This window comes from Trichosurus vulpecula, chromosome 7, assembly GCF_011100635.1.
Source record: "Trichosurus vulpecula isolate mTriVul1 chromosome 7, mTriVul1.pri, whole genome shotgun sequence".
NCBI classification, from domain to species: domain Eukaryota; kingdom Metazoa; phylum Chordata; class Mammalia; order Diprotodontia; family Phalangeridae; genus Trichosurus; species Trichosurus vulpecula.
The window spans coordinates 222,084,179-222,102,897 of NC_050579.1; the positions used below are offsets into that span (position 1 = coordinate 222,084,179).

Sequence of the window (18,719 nt, forward strand, 5' to 3'; positions counted from 1 at the left end):
TATTTATCCTTATATGATGCTGTGCAAGCATGGTGGAGATGTTTTGAACCATGAGTTTGGGAACTCATATCTAATACCTGGGAAACTGAGATTGTTATGGTCATAGATCTTGGGAAACTGAACTCTAAGAAATAATAACAAAAATCCACTTTGCACACACTAAAATCTACCTTACAAATATTTTTGCAAATATTTGGTTCAGAGTTAGCCTTATGAGTGGACAAAGTAGGCAGCAGCCTATATGTTGTGATTTCAGGGGTTCTCTGAATGTATGTTCCCCATTTCTACCTCTTACACTCAGGTCCTTGTGTCTGAAATGCCATTAGTTTATATATTCCTTAGGTTTAATACATCTGTTAAAATACCAAGTACCCCTAGGAGAAGTAACAAATTAATCTTTGTCAGCCTTTAATTTTTTTTATTTAATCTAATTTTATCCATGTTTACTTTGAAGTAGAGAATATATCATTCAGTAAAAATATACAGTCATTACAACATATCTTACCATATGCAACCTTTAACCTACAATGATGATGTATCCTAATTATGTTATTGCATGCATCTAACATTACAATAAAAACTGGAAACAATTAAAACTTTGTAATTTTTCCTTGCAGATAGAAACAATACTTATAAAATACAAATTTTTATATGCCATTTTTATACTGGGGTCTCTGAACTTTTTTTTTATTTTCATGGCTGTATTTCAATATAATTGGTTTCTTTTGTAATTCTGCATACTTTATTTTATGCATTTAAAACATTATTCTGTGAAAGGGTGCATAGGCTTCACCAGACTGTTAATGGGGTCCATAACATCGAAAAAGTTAAGAACCCCTGCTATATATGGTGAATACTTTACTTTTAATGAACTTCAATTAAATTGAATATATGGACAGCTTCAGAATAAGGTGGCATTGTATTTAGCTAGGCAGGTGTCTTAACACAGGCTAAAAAACCTAGTATAAGGAAACAGACAATCACAACAGTAGTAAAGCAAGCCAGCTTTATTGAAGGGAGATACAAAATGAAGGACAATCAAGGAGAGTGACTGAAGCAGGGCAGGTCTGCTGGACCTCAGGGTGGAATTGGATACCCCTCCCCAGATAGAAAAGTCTGGTGAGTTTTTATAGGGTTCACGTCTGAGTCTACCAGGACCAGGCTTTGGGGGAAGGGAACAAGGTGTCCAGGTCTAGGGACTGGGGAGGAAAAACTTCTAGGGAAAGAGAAGGTAGTTGATTATTTTCATAATATTATCTCATTTGATCCTCACAACAAAGCTGTGAGGTTGGGGCCATTATTATCATTCCTGTTTATAGATGAGGTTAAGGGATTTACCCAGGGACATACATCTAGTAAACATCTGAGGTGGTATTTGAACTCAAGCCTTTCTGACTGGCTACTTTGGAAACAGAAACCTGCTTATTAAGCCTGCATGATCATTTCTATGTCTTTTTGTATAACTATTCTCTGGTAATTTACATGTTAATAATACACATGTGGGGTTTTTATTTTAGGGCTACAGGGATTTAGTGTCAGGTATGGGGGAGAAAGGGACTTTGGCTCAATTTACTGCTGGTCCTATTCTGACAGAATGACTAGGGTTTTTGAGTTTCCAGGTTTTCCTTTAGGAGGTTACTGTCTACCTTGCAATGGGTAACAAACTATAGTTTTATATATTTATATTCATTTATTTATATATTTATATTTACATATTATTGGCAAATATCTTAGTTTTGAAATTTAACTTTCTGTAAGTTAGAGAAACTATGCTGATTTGCTAAAATAAACAAGACGTGGAGTTTTAACACTTTTCTCTAAAGAATGTATGCCAGAACATTTATAAAGAGTGATTCTTATCAAGAAGTTGCTACAATTACACTAGCTAAAATAGTGTTTGTTGTAAAGCATTATGGATGGTATATGTTTTGCCATATACTTGTTATCTTGAAGAAGATAACACATGTTAGATTTGGCATTCATTTTTGGCTGCTGTTGATATCATGTGTTTTAAGAAATACAATATAAAAAGCTTGAAAATACTCTTGAGTAAAAAAAAGTTTTAAGAAAAACTCCAGATACTTTGTTAGCCTTTTACACCTTAATGTAAATGAATTTATGGGGGTGATTGGCACCATCAAAGGGAAGAAAAATCAAGAGGCCCTCTGGGTCCTTCTAGGTAAATTATGGGCAGTTTCTGGTCTCTGACACTTGCTAGACCCTGGGCAAGTCACTTAACTTTGTTTGCCTGGGTTTCCTCATCTTTAAAATGAGCTGGAGAAGGAAATGGCAGACCATTCCCGCATCTTTGCCAAGAAAACTCTAAGTGAGGTCATGAAGAGTCAGATACAACTGAAAAACAGCTAAACAGGATGGTATCCAGTGTGACTAATTTTAAGAAACAAGGGTGTCTTGTACATTGAGCCTGCTTTTAATATAATCACTTTAAGTTTTGCATGTTATTATGTTTTTTGATCAGCACAACAAAACTGTGAGGCTGGGACCGTTTTTATCATGCCCATCTTACAGATGAGGTTAAGAGATTTACCCAGGGACACACATCTAGTAAATGTTTGAGGTGGCGTTTGAACTCATGCCTTTCTGACTCCAAATCTAGCACTCATCCTTTGTGCCTCATAGATGGCTACTTTGGAAATAGAAACCTGCTTGTTAAGCCTGCATGATTGTTTCTATGACTTTTTGTATAACCATTCTTTGGTAATTTTCACATTAATAATACACCTGTGGGGTTTTTATTTTGGGGCTACAGGGATTTAGAGCAAGTCCTCGCCATACCAGAAGAAGGGTACCAGCCCGCCTAGAAGAAACTGAGCCTTTAGCAGAAGTGCACCATCAGAGCGAACAAGAAACGTCAGTGAGAAAAAGAAAACTCAAGAAAAGCAGCCGAGTTCAGCCAGAATTTTACCACTCTGTTCAAGTTCCTTCAACTAGAAAACCTGTGAGTATAAATCATCTTTTAAGAAAATGTGAAATTCACCATCCAGTCATATCTTATTTTTACTTAGAATGTTTAAAATTAATGTCAGACGTGGTCACATAGCCTAGCAGAACGTGCCTAGTGATAATGAGTTTGTTTCCTTGACACTTCTGGATTTGGGAAATTTGGCTCTGGGAAAGTTAGAAAATAAAACTTCTATGTTTTTATTTAGTACTTTATGATGATGGTAACTTTAAAAAGGTTTTTAAAAATTAAAAAATTTTTTGTGGCTCAGTACAGGTTATATTATCATCATTCATGAATCATGCTAATGTAAGGGTGTGCCATTGATTTGATGAGATAAATAATTTTAAATTATGAAAATAGCATTGACCTAGAGTGATCATGTACAGAGTTTAGTGGTGTCTGAGTCATAGAGTCATTTTTTCCAAAGAAAGGAAGAATTTATGTCTATTGGAGAAGGAAAAAACAGGCAGCTGGAAAAATGTCTCTCCGAATCTAGTTTCCTCTCCTTTGCTTTTTTTTTTTTCTCATTATGGCCATGTGGACCAGTGACACAGAGTAATTAACTCTGAAGCCTAATCCCTGATCTTTCACAAACTTTACAAGTTTATAAGATTTAACTGAAGTGTGTGTTTGTAAATGCACTTATAATAGGGACTTAGACATCTCTGATAACTCAAGTTTTTGTTGGAGAGTCTTGGAACCAGGAAGACTCAGATTCAAGTCCTAATTCTCACATATGCTGGCTTTGTGACCCTGGGCAAAACACTCATCTCCTCCCTGCCTGTGGTTCTCAAAGTGTGGTCCATCTCAAGACCAGTAAGAGGACCCTTGAGATCAAAACTGTTTTCATAACAATATTAAATCATTGTTTGCCTATTAAAATATTCATCCCTTTTCCAACTAAGTATCCGTGTGAGGCAGGATTTTCTTCATACACTTCAACCAAAACAACACAACATGTTGAAGACAAAAGCAAATAAGAGATTTCAGCTGTTTTCTATTAAGAGAAACGTTAAAGAGTTTTGCAAAAACATGTAAAACAATATTATTTTTTTTACTAACATTTTTGGTTTTGGAAAAGATAGTTAATGTTAATAAAACATTATTTACATTAACATATACTTGACTTCATTATTTAAATTAATTGATATACACATTTTAAATTATCTCAATTTTAATGTTTAATATGAGATGATAATATGAGATATCAATAGATATCCAGGAGTGTGCTGGTTTAGCAACTAGCTCTCTGGGAGGAAAAAAGTGCTCAGGACATGCTTATAAGTTTGACCTAACAAATCAAGCCCTGATTTGTAGCATCTGTCAATTTCTGAGATGTAAATATTCATACTGAAAATTTAATAATGGAGCAGAGCTGATGTACTGGCTCTAGTATATGGGTCCCTGGGTCATATATAACCCACTTAAACAAAAGATCTTTGGGGTCCTCAATAAATTTTAAGAACGTAAAGGGGTCCTGAGGCCAAAAAGTTTGAGAACCTCTCCTCTAGGCAGCTCTCTAATACTGAATAGTGGAGAAGGTGTCCACCTGCACTAGTAGAGGGAGGGGGTCCCCTATATCAGTGAAATCATAAATCTAGCCCTATCCTAATCTTTAGTTGAATAACCAAGACATCCTGCACCACTGTGGATTCTGGGAAGTTCTTTGGAGTCCCTTCAGTCTTAAGACCTTCAAGCCTTTTATGAACTGCTCAGCTTATTGAGATTATAGACATGAACATCAGTTTTGTGTGCTATTGCTAAGTTTGTGTCTGCTGCCAAGGATATCTGGCATCCTGCTGGTTTCTGTCTGGAGTGATCTCTCTTGTTGGCTGCAATATAATGATTGCAGTTGAGTATACCCACCCATCTACTAGGCAAAATTCAAACCAAAGCTAGGCTTGGGGCAAAGAATCAGAGAGAATGCCCTCACAAAAGCTAATTTCCATGACATCCGTCTGAGAGAGTTTTAAAAATCATAGGCTATTTATCCCACAAACAAGTGGATAAATGCTTGATTTCCTTCCGGGGCTTCCTTCACTTGGGTGTGGCTCTATTTATTGAATTATCTTTTAGAGAAAAATCTTTTTCAGTTGAAAGAGGCTGTATCATGAGGGGCAAACAGTTCCTCTATAGGCTGTGTGTTGTAGTGGAAAGAGCCCTGTATTTTTAATCCTGCTACTGTTCCTTACTCCCCAGCAGACTTTGGGCAGGTTGCTTTCCTCTCTGGGACTTACCTGTTAAATGAAGGGGTTGGATTGGATGACCTCCAAGGCCCCTTGCTGCTCTAAACCTTTTGATCCTGAGAGCAGGGATCTATCCACAAAGTAGAATCCTGGCAAGAGCAGGATATAGAGTGCAAGCCATCAGTGAGACATTGTCCCTCATTGTACAAGAAAATATCCTTTGATAATCCTCTCCTTTCCAGTCCTCACTTATTTTTATCTTTCTACTCCGGTGATTTAAAATACTGTTTTAAAAGAAGATCTTCACTGCCATCTAGAGTCTTTTGATTTCCTTTTCATCAAGATGTAGTCAGTTACTCACACTATCTACTGCTTAGCAAAGGTGAAAGCGTTTGGGTTTACGTCAGTGGAGGCCCTGCAGTGAGTGTGAGCACCCCTGCCCTGAAAGGTCCCGGAAGGCCTTATGTGGGTGTTTTAAACCATAGACTCCTTTGGAAGTCTGGGGAAGTCTCTAGACCTCTTCTCAAAATAATCTTTTAAAAAATTCGTAATGAAAGGAAATCCTAAATTTTAGTTAGCAGTTAGTAAAAATAAAGATGTAATTTTTTTCCCCATGCAAGTTCATGGACTCCTTGAAATCTATTTATAGTTTATGGACCCAGGTTTAGAACACTTACTTGCCTTATTGTATCTGGATTTAAGCCATGAAATTTGCGGGTGCTATAGTCACTGATTAATCAAAATCTATTTATTCAGTAGCCTCTGGTATGATGAAAAGAACACTGATTTTGGAGTCAGAAGATATGGATTAAAATCTGGCCTCTGATGAATTCTACCTATGTGACCTTGGGCAAGTCACTTACCTTCTGTAGGACTTGGTTTCCTCATCTGTACAATAAGGGGGTTGATTTGAGGGGTTCTCAGGTCCCTTCTAGTTCTAAATCTATTATCTTACTGCTTACAAAGCATAAATATAAGACATAAGAGAAGAAAGAATAAATACAAATTCACAGTCGACTCTTTAGTCTCATTATTATCTAGTTGGGAAGATAAGATATACATGGTGTTGTAGAGGTAACTAAGTAGGAGGTAACTAAGTAGGAGGTAACCAATGGGCCTCAAAGCCATTGGTGAGTTAGGGGAGTGTCTACCTCAAGCATGTGAAGGCTTCCCCTGGCAGAGTGGGTGGACGAGAACAATTTGTTCCAATGGCCATGAAGGTGGCTGATCTTGATCAGACATCAAAACTGCAAAGTCATCCACTGCATCTTAGGCCATCACCAGTCGTCTTGACTTTTATCTTGCCCCTGGATTTGAGGAGCTTATTGTCAGTTCAATAATAGGGAATTATATTGGGAATCAAATAGGTGCAATAGAACATAAAATACAAGAGAGAAACAAAGTACTATAAAAATGTGTCAAATGCTACAGAAGCTCAGGAGAGGGAGGTCATTTTCATTTGGGATGCCAGGAAAAGCTTGGCAGAGTAGATACAATCTGAGCTGGGTCTTGAAAAATGAATATGTTTAGAATAATTAGACCAAAAGGATGCAGGAAATTGTAGGAACTGCGTGAGCGTTGGTTCACAGGTAGGAAAAATATGAAGTGTGTTTGGAGGGATACTGAATAGAACAGTTTGGCTGTAGCAGCTTTAATACAATTAGTTGTATGATTAATTAGCACCTTCCTCACAAATTTGTTGTGAGGATCAAATGTTTAGTGTTTTGCAAACTTTAAAGAGATATATAAATGTTAGTTGGTGTTCTGAGAATTAAGGTTGGCTGGTTCACATCGTGGAGGAACTTGAAACCAGGTTAAAGAGTTTGGAATCTATTCTATAGGCAACGCACAGCCATTGAATGTTTTTGAGCAGGGGAATGATGTGATGAAAACAGTGCATTAAGAATATTAGCCTAGATGCAGCATTCACAGATGCTCAGGGGGAAAGACTGGAAGGAGTGAACTAGATGTCATGTTTACTCACTTGCTTTGGGAAAGAGATTTCGGAATGGCTATTTTGCCCCTTCCCCTCTTCTTGATATTGTCTCTGCCAGTTCTATTGGAGACAGAAACTTCCAGGAGTAGCCTATTGTAGTCCTAAAGACATTGTTCTTGACAGTACTACTATTGCTTCTATAAAGGGCATGTCAGTTTACTTCCCTATACCTTCACTTATATTTTCCTGGTTACCAATCTTGTTATTTGTATTATCTTTCCCTAAGTAAGCTTTTTGAAGGCAGGGACTGTTTCTCTTTTGTATTTATACTCCCCTCCCGCTTTGTACCACTTCAGTCTCGGGGGAGGGGAAGGGTATTAGGTTCGTAGTTCAGCTCGGTTTCCATAGAGCACAGTCATACTTCCAAGTCGCAGACACTCTGGCTTCTCAAGGCTTTCCTGCCAGGCTATTGGGCTGCACCATTCTGCCTGCGAACCTGACTCCAAGATTGTCATGGTTCAAACTCCTGGCTCCCATGAGGCTCATCTCTGGCACAAACTGAGGAAGATGAACAATATGGAACAAAAACAAGTATGCTGTCACCCCCAACCCACCCCGTACCCCATCCCCTCTCCTGCCAAGGCCCATTTTTTTAGAGCTGGAGCCAGGGCAAAAGAGAGGGAGCAGGGAAAGGAAACTCCTTTACCTCTCACCGGTTCAGTTCATGGAGCCCATGCATTGAGTGAGCCCTAATCTTTACTCTCTGAATATAGCAGATAAAAGTGTCTGAAAGAGAGTCGGAAAAAATATATCCCTATCTCTTAGCACAGTACCTGACAAAAAGGAAGCACTTAGCAATGCCCATCCATCCATCCAGCCATTCATTCACTCATTCACTTTCAGTCTTCTGGAGTGAACAGTTATTACTGATCATTTCCCAATTTTTAGTCTAGGTATGAGCTTATGCAGATTGATGTCTCATGGTTCTGTGCTGGACTGTGTAAGGACCAGTTAGTGACTACAAGAGTCTTTTTTGTGCAGATAAGGTAATATATGAGAAAGCCTTGCCAGCAACCTTCCTAGGCTTCATTTTCCTTAACTGTAAAATGAGGCAAGGGGTTGAATTAAGTGGCCTCTTTGGTCCCTTCTAGCCTTATAGATCTATATGGTCTTATGGCATTGTATATGACCTTAAAGCACTATATGAATATGAGCTATTATTATTGTTTATCTTATGTGTAGACAGTGTACACAAGCAAAGCCAAAATAAAAAAGTGACAGGATCCATTTGGAGTAGGAAAGACACCAACGTGGAAACTTTGAGGCAAAATAAAAATGAATCATCTGTGATGACTCAGCTTTTTATATTAGAGACTCCACATTTCTGGTAGAGAAGTTGGGGCCCAAGGTGTGAATGATTTATCTGATAATGGCTCAGCTTAGAAAGAGTAAAAGGATGTTGGTAAAAAGCGCAGCATCGGAAGATCTGACAGTGTATTTTCAGCTCTCTTATGTTTTGTATATCCTCTTAGTGAAGGGGCTATGGGTTGCAAAGAACTCATTATATTTTTGCTTCTATGGCTGCACCGATCTCTTTGTTCTTTGAGTATTCAGTTGTGCTATCAGGAAATTCATAATTTATACTTCAGAGGTACTCACTGACATTTATAATGGATGTGGCCTATTACAAACTCAATAAATAATAAGCACATGGATAATTGAATCCCTTCGGGGAGTTAAATATTCAAGTCAGCTAATACTTTTTGTTATTCAGTGGTTTTTAGTCGTGTCCGGTTCTTCATAACCTCATTTGGGGTTTTCTTGGCAAAGATACCAGATAGGTTTGCCACTCATTTTACAGGTGAGGAAACCGAGGCTAACAGAGTTACATGACTTGCCCAGGGTCACGAAACCAGTAAGGGTCTGAGGTCAGATTTGAAGTCAAGAAGATGAGTCTTTTTAACTCAAGAACCCGCACTCTATTTGCTGTGTTACCTAGCTGTCCTACTACTTATTGAGCCCCTACTTTGTGCAAACTACAATGTTAGGTGTTTTGGTGTGTATGAGATGCTATCCCTGCCAACAGGGAGCTTATAATCTAGCAGGAGATGACACACATGCAAAGAGAACATAAGGAATAATGCCATACCTGCTCTAAGATAAATACTAAGTGTCATGGACACTCAGAGGAGGGAGGTACAAGTTGCTTTTGGCTGGTGGTGATCACTTTGGCAGAGGAGACATCTAAGTGGGACCTTGAATAATGGGTGAGACACGGTCTGGAGGAGAAATGGAAGAAGGACATTCCAGGTAAAGGGAAGATTATGTGAGCGAAGTAATGAAGTCAAAAAGGACAAAAAGTGTATTCAAGGAATGGTATATAGTCCAATTTGGTTACAGCATAAATAGAGGAGATGAAAATGTGTCCTTTAATGGTTCCCTCCCACCTATAGAACAGAATACCAAACTCTTTACTCTGATATTCGAGGTAACCTGAGAATAGAGAATATAGGTAATCTATTCCCATGCTAAAGATTTTGGACTTAATTCTGTGTAGAGTCCCTGTAAGTTTCTGAGCCTTAAATACTGTATTGATCTGAACTTAGACCACTCTAGAGGCAGGTAGGTGGTGCAAGTAGACAGAGCTCTGGACTTGGAGTCAGGAAGACCTGAATTCAAATGTGGCCTCAAATACTTATTAGCTGGGAGACTCTGGGCAAATCTGCCTCAGTTTCCATACTTGTAAAATGGGGACAATAATAACATCTATCTCTGAAGATTATTGTGAGGATAAAATAAGAAAACCTTTGTAAAATGCTTAGCACAGTGCCTGGTATATTTTTATTGTTCAGTGCCTGGTACATTTTTATTGTTCAGTCATTTCAATTGTGTCTGACTCTTCATGATCCCATTTGGGGTTTTCTTGGCAAAGATACTGGAGTGGTTTGCTAGTTTCTTCTCTAGCTCATTTTACAGATGAGGAAACTGAGGCAAACAGGGTTAAGTTACTTGCCCCAGGTCACACCACTAGTAAGTGTCTAAGGCCAGATTTCAACTCATGAAGATGAGTCTTCCTGACCCCAGGCCCATCAGTCTCTCCACTGTGCCACCTAGCTGCCCCTGCCTGGTACATAGTAGGTGCTTAATAAATGTTTGTCTAAAAAAAAGCCTTTTATCCTGCCATACCCTCAATATAGCTCATATGAAATTTGTATGTGATCTGTGATCAGTGATTTTCCCCCATTAATGTCTGTTTATTTTTCTTTTTCAAGAAATCTCGTTTTAATGAGTATAGCCCATATTTGAAGATAGCTTATATTCATAGTCATATGATATGTGCTGAGCCTCAAGTCAATGGGTCGATCAGCAAGCACATATTGAGTGCTTCCTTCTTGACAGACACTGTGCTAAGTGTTAGGGATAAAAAGAAAGTCTCTAGGAGCTTGTATTCTTTCCTTTTTTTTAAACATTCATTTTAAAAAAACTGAGTTCCAAATTCTCTCTCTCCCTCCAGGCCTTCTCTCCCTCTCCCTCCCCCCCATTTAAAAGGCAAGCAACATGATATCCATTATACATGTGAAGTCATGCAAAACATATTTCCATATTAGCCATATTGCAAGAAATACAAGAAAAATAAAATAAAGCAATTATGCTTCAATTTGTGCTCAGAGTTCATTAGTTCTTTCTCTGGAGGTGGATAGCATTTTTCATCATGAGTCTTTAGGAATTATCTTGAATCATTGTATAAATCAGAGTAGCTGCACAGTTGATCATCATTACAATGTTGCTGCTTTTGTGTACAATGTTTACTTCACTTTGTTTCAATTTATATGTCCTCCCAAGTTTTTCTGAAACCATTTAGCTCATCATTTCTTATATTACAATAATATTCCATCACAATCATATGCTACAACTTGTTCAGCTATTCCCTAATTGATAGTATTTCCAATTTCCAATTCTCTGCTTCCACAAAAAGAGCTGCTATAAATATTTCAGTATTTATACGTACTTTTCCTTTTCTTTTGATGTCTCTAGGTTGCAGACCTAGGGTGTTGCTGAGTTAAAGGATGTAGATAGTTTGATAGCTCTGTGGGCATATTTCCAATTGATCTAAGAGCCTACGGTCTAATGGGAGAGACAACATTCAAATATCTATGTACATATAAGATCTCTACAAAGCAGATAGAAGGTAATCTCAGAGGAAAGAGGAACGTGTGTGTGTGTGTGTGTGTGTGTGTGTGTGTGTGTGTGTGTGTACACGTACCTGGAAAAGCCTCCTACAAAAGATGGATTTTAAGTTGAGTCTTGAAGGAAACTAGGGAAGCCAGGACACAGAGAAGAAAAGGGAAAGTATGCCAGATATAGGGATAGCCATTGAATAAACAGAGAGTCAGGAGATGGTGTTCCTATTCAAGGAACATCAAGAATGTTGATGTTGCTGGGTCATAAAATATGTGGGGGTGGGGGGAAGTAAGGTACAAGAAGACGGGAAAGATAATGATCATCCCTAATATATATCAAAATTGTTTTAAAACCTTACTTTTTTAGTACTTCAAAAGATATGCTTTTATTTGCTTGGGCATTCCCTCAGCCATTCCAATTCACACCAGCTCCATACATTAGCATACAGTTAAGAAAAAGTTGTATTGATGTGTTTTTTTTTTTTAAAAATCACAAATGAACCTTCCACTGTGACAAAGAAAAACAGAAAAGCGAAAACAACTGCTGTAATTTCCTTATCTGACAGCTGAAAATTTTCCTCTTTCATATGCTTTTTAATAGACAGTTTCATAACCTTCTGTGGTCAAAAAAGCCTTAAGGATCTGGGGCTCACTTTTCTAGCTTGGTCCTTAGTAGACCATATTGTACTGATGCTTGAAGTGTTGGTGTGATCTGCCAGATTTTGAAATCACTGGCATAGCTGCTGAGAAACCAGTTAGGGTCATTTTCACATGCCAAGGAGGTATCAGATAAGTACTACAGTGGTTTTCAAAACTATGGAGCTGAGGATAGAAATGATCCCTAGGCTCCTATCTGATGCCAATGTTTTTGCCTTTATGTATTTTTTTTTTGCTTTTTTTTTTGGCAGGGCAATTGGGGTTAAGTGACTTGCCCAAGGTCACACAGCTAGTACTTGCGTCAAGTGTCTGAGGTCGGATTTGAACTCAGGTCCTCCTGACTCCAGGGCCAGTGCTCTACTGACTGCGCCACCTAGCCGCCCCCTTTATGTATTTTTTTAAAAATAAAATGCCTATATTTGAAGGAGTTTTTAAAAAAATTGTTAACTAGATTGATTTCCAAATGCTGAATTTGAAGACATAAATTCTACTTTCAGCTATCTGGCTTATTTAACCTGTACCAGCCCATTCAGAACCTCTTTGAATCTCAGTTTCCCTGTAAAACATAGCTATTATGAGAACAGATGAGTGCCTTAAAGCTCTTCAAGAGAATGTTACATTTAAATTTAATGTATTAAACTTTTGTGGGAGTTACTGAAATCCACAGACAATCCTCAAACCTCATTTTAGCCATCATTTTCAACCTTTCTCATCATACCTTAGCAGAGGAAAGAGCATAATTTTTTTTCATGTCCTTGGACGCCCTCTGCTGGAGATACGGATGAATAGTAAAATGACTTGAAGGTAGGCCACAGTAGAGGAGAGAACCAACATTTTTGCTTTTATTTTTTTGTTGTTGTTGTTAAGTCGTTTCAATCACGTCCAACTTTCTGTGATCCCATTTGGGGTTATCTTGGCAAAGATACTGGAATGGTTTGCCCTTTCCTTTTCCAGCTCATTTTACAGATGGGGAACTGAGGCAATAGAGTTAAGTGACTTGCCCAGAGTCACGCAGCTAGTAAGTGCCTGAGGTCACATTTGAACTCAGAACCTCCTGACTCAAGGCCCAGCTCTCTATCCATTATGCCAACATTTTTATATCATCTGTAAATAATTATGTATTGAATATACATATGTAAATATGACATACATACACACTATATATATATACATGCATATGTGCGGGTGCATATATATGTATATATATATTTATCAGACCTATGATTTCATCAGTTTAAGGAGCTCCAAGGAGAAACTCCTTGTACCAATGCAAATCAGCACTTACTCTGCAACTTACAGTGTTAGAGAGTGTGTTGCTTGCGTCCCCAAGAGGTTAAGTGACTTGCTTGGCATCACACAGCCTGTGTCAGAGGCAGAATTTGAACCTAGATCTTACTGCCTCCGAAGTCAGCTATCTGCCTCCTATTTCAGACTGCCTTTCATGATGTTATTGTTATGTCTTCCTTCCTTCCTGCGGTATTTAAGGCAACAAATTTAAAACATTATGTCAATACAGGCATTTATCATTTATCACTTATTGTTTATCACCAGGAGACCTAGAAAACATGGCTCAGAGATCCTTTAGAGGTTGCCTCTATGTACAGGTGTTATGGCAAAGCAACTTAGCTTTACGGGCTAAGACAATTTCCTATTTTCCCCATAAATAAGTGAAAAGGTACTGGAGGTGTCTCTATGTGCCTTCTGTCCCAGTTCCTCCAAAGAACTTAGAGCAAAGAACTCCCTTGAAAGTTAAGGACACCAGAGACATAGATTATGTGACATCCACAGGTGAGACACTGTTAATTGAGTATAACTCGACCCCATGTCAAATGCTCACATTTGCCTTTAACGACCTCAGGCCCTAAGGCCATGGATCATTGATTTTCCAAGGTGTCATGGTAGAAGAATATGATCAGGTTAGTGTAATAAATAACTTAAAAAAATTATTTATGCTGGAGGCAATATTACCTCAGCAATCATTTAATATGCAGGCCCTAAACTATTTTATTCCTAAACAGACCTTTGATTTCATTGGGAATACCCATGAAACTCTCAACCACTGAATGGGAAATACCAATGAGAACTCTCACCATACAAGACTTAATTTATAGATTGTTTGAGAGGCACGAGGGAAGGCACATGAAAGGGCAATACTTCAGCTTTCCCAAGTCACTATAAAGTTATCCAGAGACAGTCCAGTAAGGAAACTCCCTCTGTCACAGTGCTCTGCAACTTATGGACAGCTGGGTGGTACAGTGGACAGATCATGTGCTTGGAATCAGGAATACTTGTCTTCCTGAGATCAAATTTGGACTCAGATATATAATCCTGGGCAAGTCATTTAAATAAATGGCAAGCCACTCTAGTATCTTTGCCAAGGAAAACTCCAAATGGAGTCACAAAGAATTGGGCGTGACTGAAACAGCCGAATAACAACTTCTACTTTAACTTCAACTTAGTCTTAGAGAGTAGCTTTGGGACAATGAGAACTTAGATGACTTACCCACAATCACATAGCCAGTATGTATAAGAGATAGGTCAGTCTTCTTGATTCAAAAGGAAGTCAGTTCTTGATTTCCTGACCAGTATTCAGTTCACTGGACAGCCAGGTGGTGCAGTGGTTAGAGTGCCAGACCTGGAGTCAGAAAGACTGAAGACACTTAGCTGTGTGACCCTGGGCAAGTCATTTAACTCTGTTTGCCTCAGTTTCCTCATCTGTAAAATGAGGTAGAGAAGGAAAGGGCAAACCACTCCAGTATCTTTGCCAAGAAAACCCCTAAAGGGGTCACAAACAGTCAGACGCAACTAAAATGACTTGTTCACTAAGCCACATCATCCGTCAGGGACCAACTTATGAGTTTACGTGTTTATTTGTAAACTAGTTGTTTGGAATTTGGAATTAATACGACTATGGAAACTTTATTATTAATGGTAGTTCCCAGGCCAGTCCCAGACATCTCTTTAACCTAAAACAGGGGTTCTAAAACTTTTTTGTGTCATGGACCCCTTTGGAAGTCTGGAGAGCCTGCGGACCTTTTTTCAGAATATTTTTAAATGCATAAAATAGAATGAATAGGATTAGAAAGGAAAGCAATTGTATCAAAATAGATAGAATTTATTCTCATCTAAGTTTAGAAATCTACCCATAAACCCCAGGTTAAGATACCCCTGACCTAGAATGTACCACAAGCATCTACATCGAACTATTATTGATGACTTTGTTTCTATGGGAAAATACATTATGAGTTCCGACTTTGCATTTCAAGGACGAGTCTCTAGCCTCCTTGGCGGCAGAGTCCCTGGCAGACATTCAACGTAGGGAGTCGAGAGCACAGTCAACTAAAAGCCTTAGTCTTTTTCACAGTAATTACTTTTAAGGCCAGCCTCTCTTTTGAGGTTTTTGACCTTATTGCTAAAGTTGAGCAGTTAAGGGCTTGTAATAAATGTCTGCCCACACCCTGGGCTGGGACTAACCATTCCCTATGCTATCCCACCCCCACAGCTGAGATCACACAGATTGTTCCTGGTAGGTAGGTAGATAGGTAGGTAGGCAGGCAGGCCCTGGTAGGTCTTGTGATGTACTAAGTATTGCCTGGATGATCCAGTCCCTACCTTTTAGATGGGAGGTACAGCTCATTTTATAACCTATATCTTACTCACTTTATTAGTCATATGCAGCTGGTAAAGTTACTAACTTCTTGTTTTTTTGCTTTTTGTTTTTGGAGGGGGAAAGGCAGGGCAATTGAGGTTAAGTGACTTGCCCAAGGTCACACAGCTAGTAAATGTGTCAAGTGTCTGAGGCTGGATTTGAATTCAGGTCCTGAAGTTACTAACTTCTTAAGACTTCTTATGTTACTTCCATGTAAAATTGATTACTAAGCCTCATTCCTTGGGCCCAGGAGCTTCACACAAACCCTCAGTGGGAGGATCCCCATAGGTTTTGTGGGATGGGCTTTGTGTTCCTTACATAGGAATAGAGTTTATCTCCTGGGACCATGCTAATGGAGTACTTCTGTTCATGTCTCTCAGTAGCACATGTATAATTGCCCAAGGCAAAGCTTTGGCCTAAGGGTCCTGTATAATGATGCTTGTCAGTGTGGACAGAAGCACCACTCAGGGTCTGAGGGCCTGGGTTAAATCCTGGTGCTCTTCCTTGGGACCATCTTTGGTTCCTCATTTAACACAAGTCATAGTTTTAGAGATGGAAGGGAATTTACTAGTCTTATATTCTAATGCCCCCATTTTATAGATGAGGAAACCAAAGTCTAGAATGGTGAAGTGATTTATCCAAGGTCACACAGCACATTTTCCCCTCATCTGTCAACCTAGAAGATCATACTAGCTGTTCTCTAAGGCCCCTCTTAATCTCAAATCCTTTTTTTCTGTCTCACAGAAGAGAATCTAGGAATGGAACCAAGGGAGGGTTTTTTGCACAGCACAGCTCATGAATGTACATTATACTTTGAGCCAAGGCTGTTACTGGCATGAGGGTAAATTGGGCTTTGCTCAGGCTACTGACATCCTGGGGGGAGGGTGGCAAACTTCCTCCCTAGGTGAAAACCATCCCTTGTACCTTGACTCTGGTCCTTTGAAGGGCTGTACCACCATATGGCCATATGGGATAGCTGCCACTACTACCCACTGGAATATGCCATTACTTGGGCTATATTTCTGCCAGTATCTTCCTTCCTGGGAGAGAGAGCAGGACCATACCCTCATTCAGACTCTCCTTGGTGCCACTGCCTCATCTCATCTCCAACTATTTTTTCCAGGTGAAAAAATTCACAGCTCTGCTGTGTGCATAAGAGAACCCAGCAGGATGAAGCTTAGGTACTCCTCCCCTTCCCTTCCTTGCCCTCTTCCCTACTCCAGGCCTTCCTTTTCACCTCAGGAACCCTTCCCTCCCATCCTTGGTTTTTGTTTCTGAGTCTCAGAGACCTTCAGCCTAACTCGATTCTAGCTAAAATTAGTATCTGGCCCCAAGGAGTTTCATGTTGTCGATTATTTTCCTTTTCTTTCCATCAAGATGCCTTTAGATAATCTGCTTAGTTTGAAGTTTGCTGGAGTTTGGGGAAAGCTAGGAAACACACCCTTAAAATCATGGCTGAATGTTTTTCTTTGCCTTTCCTGCTTATTTAATTAAGGACTCTTCCGTCCCCCTTTCCTTTTCAAGTATGTAAGAACAGATCATTCAGTAGAACTCCTTTATTTAAATGACTCCAGCAAACTTCCTCTCTTGAGAGTGGTTTTGGATTTACTGTGAAACTGTAACTTTTATTCAATTAAATGGTGACCACAGAGTTGAGGGAGGAGGGGAGAAAACATTTGTTTCCTTTCCCCGTCAGAGTTGTGAAGCACTAAGCAAAAGGGGAAAGGGATTTGGTATATTGGTTTGCACACTGGTTTAGGAGTTAGAGGACTAGGGTTCAAACCTTAGAAATTTATTATCTGTGTGACTTTTGGGCCTCAGTTTCCTCATTTGTTAAATGAGGAGTCTTGGCCTAGAAGGCCTGTTAGCTCTCTCGTCCTGCTCTGCATTTTCGTTGTTGTTCAGTCATTTCTGACTCTTTGTGACCTGATTTGGGTTTTTCTTGGCAAAGATACTGGAGTGGTTTGCCATTTTCTTCTCCAGCTCATTTTGCAGATGAGGAAACTGAGGCCAAGAGGGTTAAGTCACTTACCCAGGGTCACACAGCTAATAGTGTCTGAGATTTGAGATCAAGACAATGAGTCTTCCTGATTCCAAGCCCAGTGATCTATCTACTGCACCACCTAGTTACCCAAGAACAGGGATGGAGATAGGGTTAGATTTTGGGCCTGTGATTTTGTTAATATAGAGAACTACTGAGTGGGGAAATTCCCTCTACCGATGCAAATTATGGTTTTAGAGAGTTTCTTAGAGAACTGAAAATTTAAGTGACTTGCCCAGGACCATAAAACTACTGGATGTCTGGGATAGGGCTTGAACTCAGGTCTTCCAGGTTTTGAGGCTGACTCTCTATACATTGTTTAAGGTCAATGGAGAGGAGATGACAGTATTGGATTGGGTGCAGGCTTTAGAACTAGGTGCATATTGCTATACTTTAATTTGCAGTTTCTAAATTCACACTTAAAAAATATTTCTTCCTTTCTTTTTTTCTTCCTTTCTTTCTTCATTCTTCCCTTCCTCCATTCCTTCCTTCCCTCCCTCCATTCCTTCCTTCCTTCTTTCCTTTTTTCCTTCCTTCCTTCCTTCCATCCTCCTTGCTTTCTTCTTTCCTTCCTTCCTTCCTTCCTCCTTCCTTCCTTCCTTCCTTCCTTCCTTCCTTCCTTCCTTCCTTCCTTTTTTTTAAAAACAAGTTTGCTATTAATGTAATTTCTTTGGATTTGCTGTCTGTACTTTTGAACACATTTTTTGGGAGGTCAGCCGTTTCCCCAGAACTCATTTAGTTTATCAGTTTCAAAGCAGTATTGTCCCTTCCCAGAAAGGCTGTTATAAAGTTCTTTATTTTAAGATGTGCTTGCCACAGGCTTCCCTTGGCTTTCTGTTAGTGTTTAACATACTTCACTGTCTGCATCTTTCCTCTAAACTCTAGCTTATGTCTTTTGTGGCAATTTAAGTCCACTCCCCCTTTTCTGTTCTCAATGGAAAAGGAAGAGCAGCTGGTGACTGGCTTCTGTTGCTGAAAATAATAGACTTTTTTGGGCATGATCCAATCTGACAGCTGGAAGGGACCCTTGAGGTCATCTAGTCAAACCACCCTCCCAATGTAGGAGTCCTGACAGATGGTCACTCAACCTCTGCTTAAACATTT

General features: G+C 39.2%; 1 protein-coding gene across 1 annotated transcript in view; it reads left to right on the plus strand.

Moving 5' to 3' along the window:
• The window catches only part of DST (dystonin), a 611,236-nt gene that overhangs the window by 95,295 nt on the left and 497,222 nt on the right, over positions 1–18,719 (plus strand). Inside the window, exon 3 of the mRNA XM_036768011.1 lies at positions 2,771–2,959. Within this exon, the coding sequence (XP_036623906.1) occupies positions 2,771–2,959 (189 nt within the window). The remainder of the gene's footprint in view (positions 1–2,770; positions 2,960–18,719) is intronic.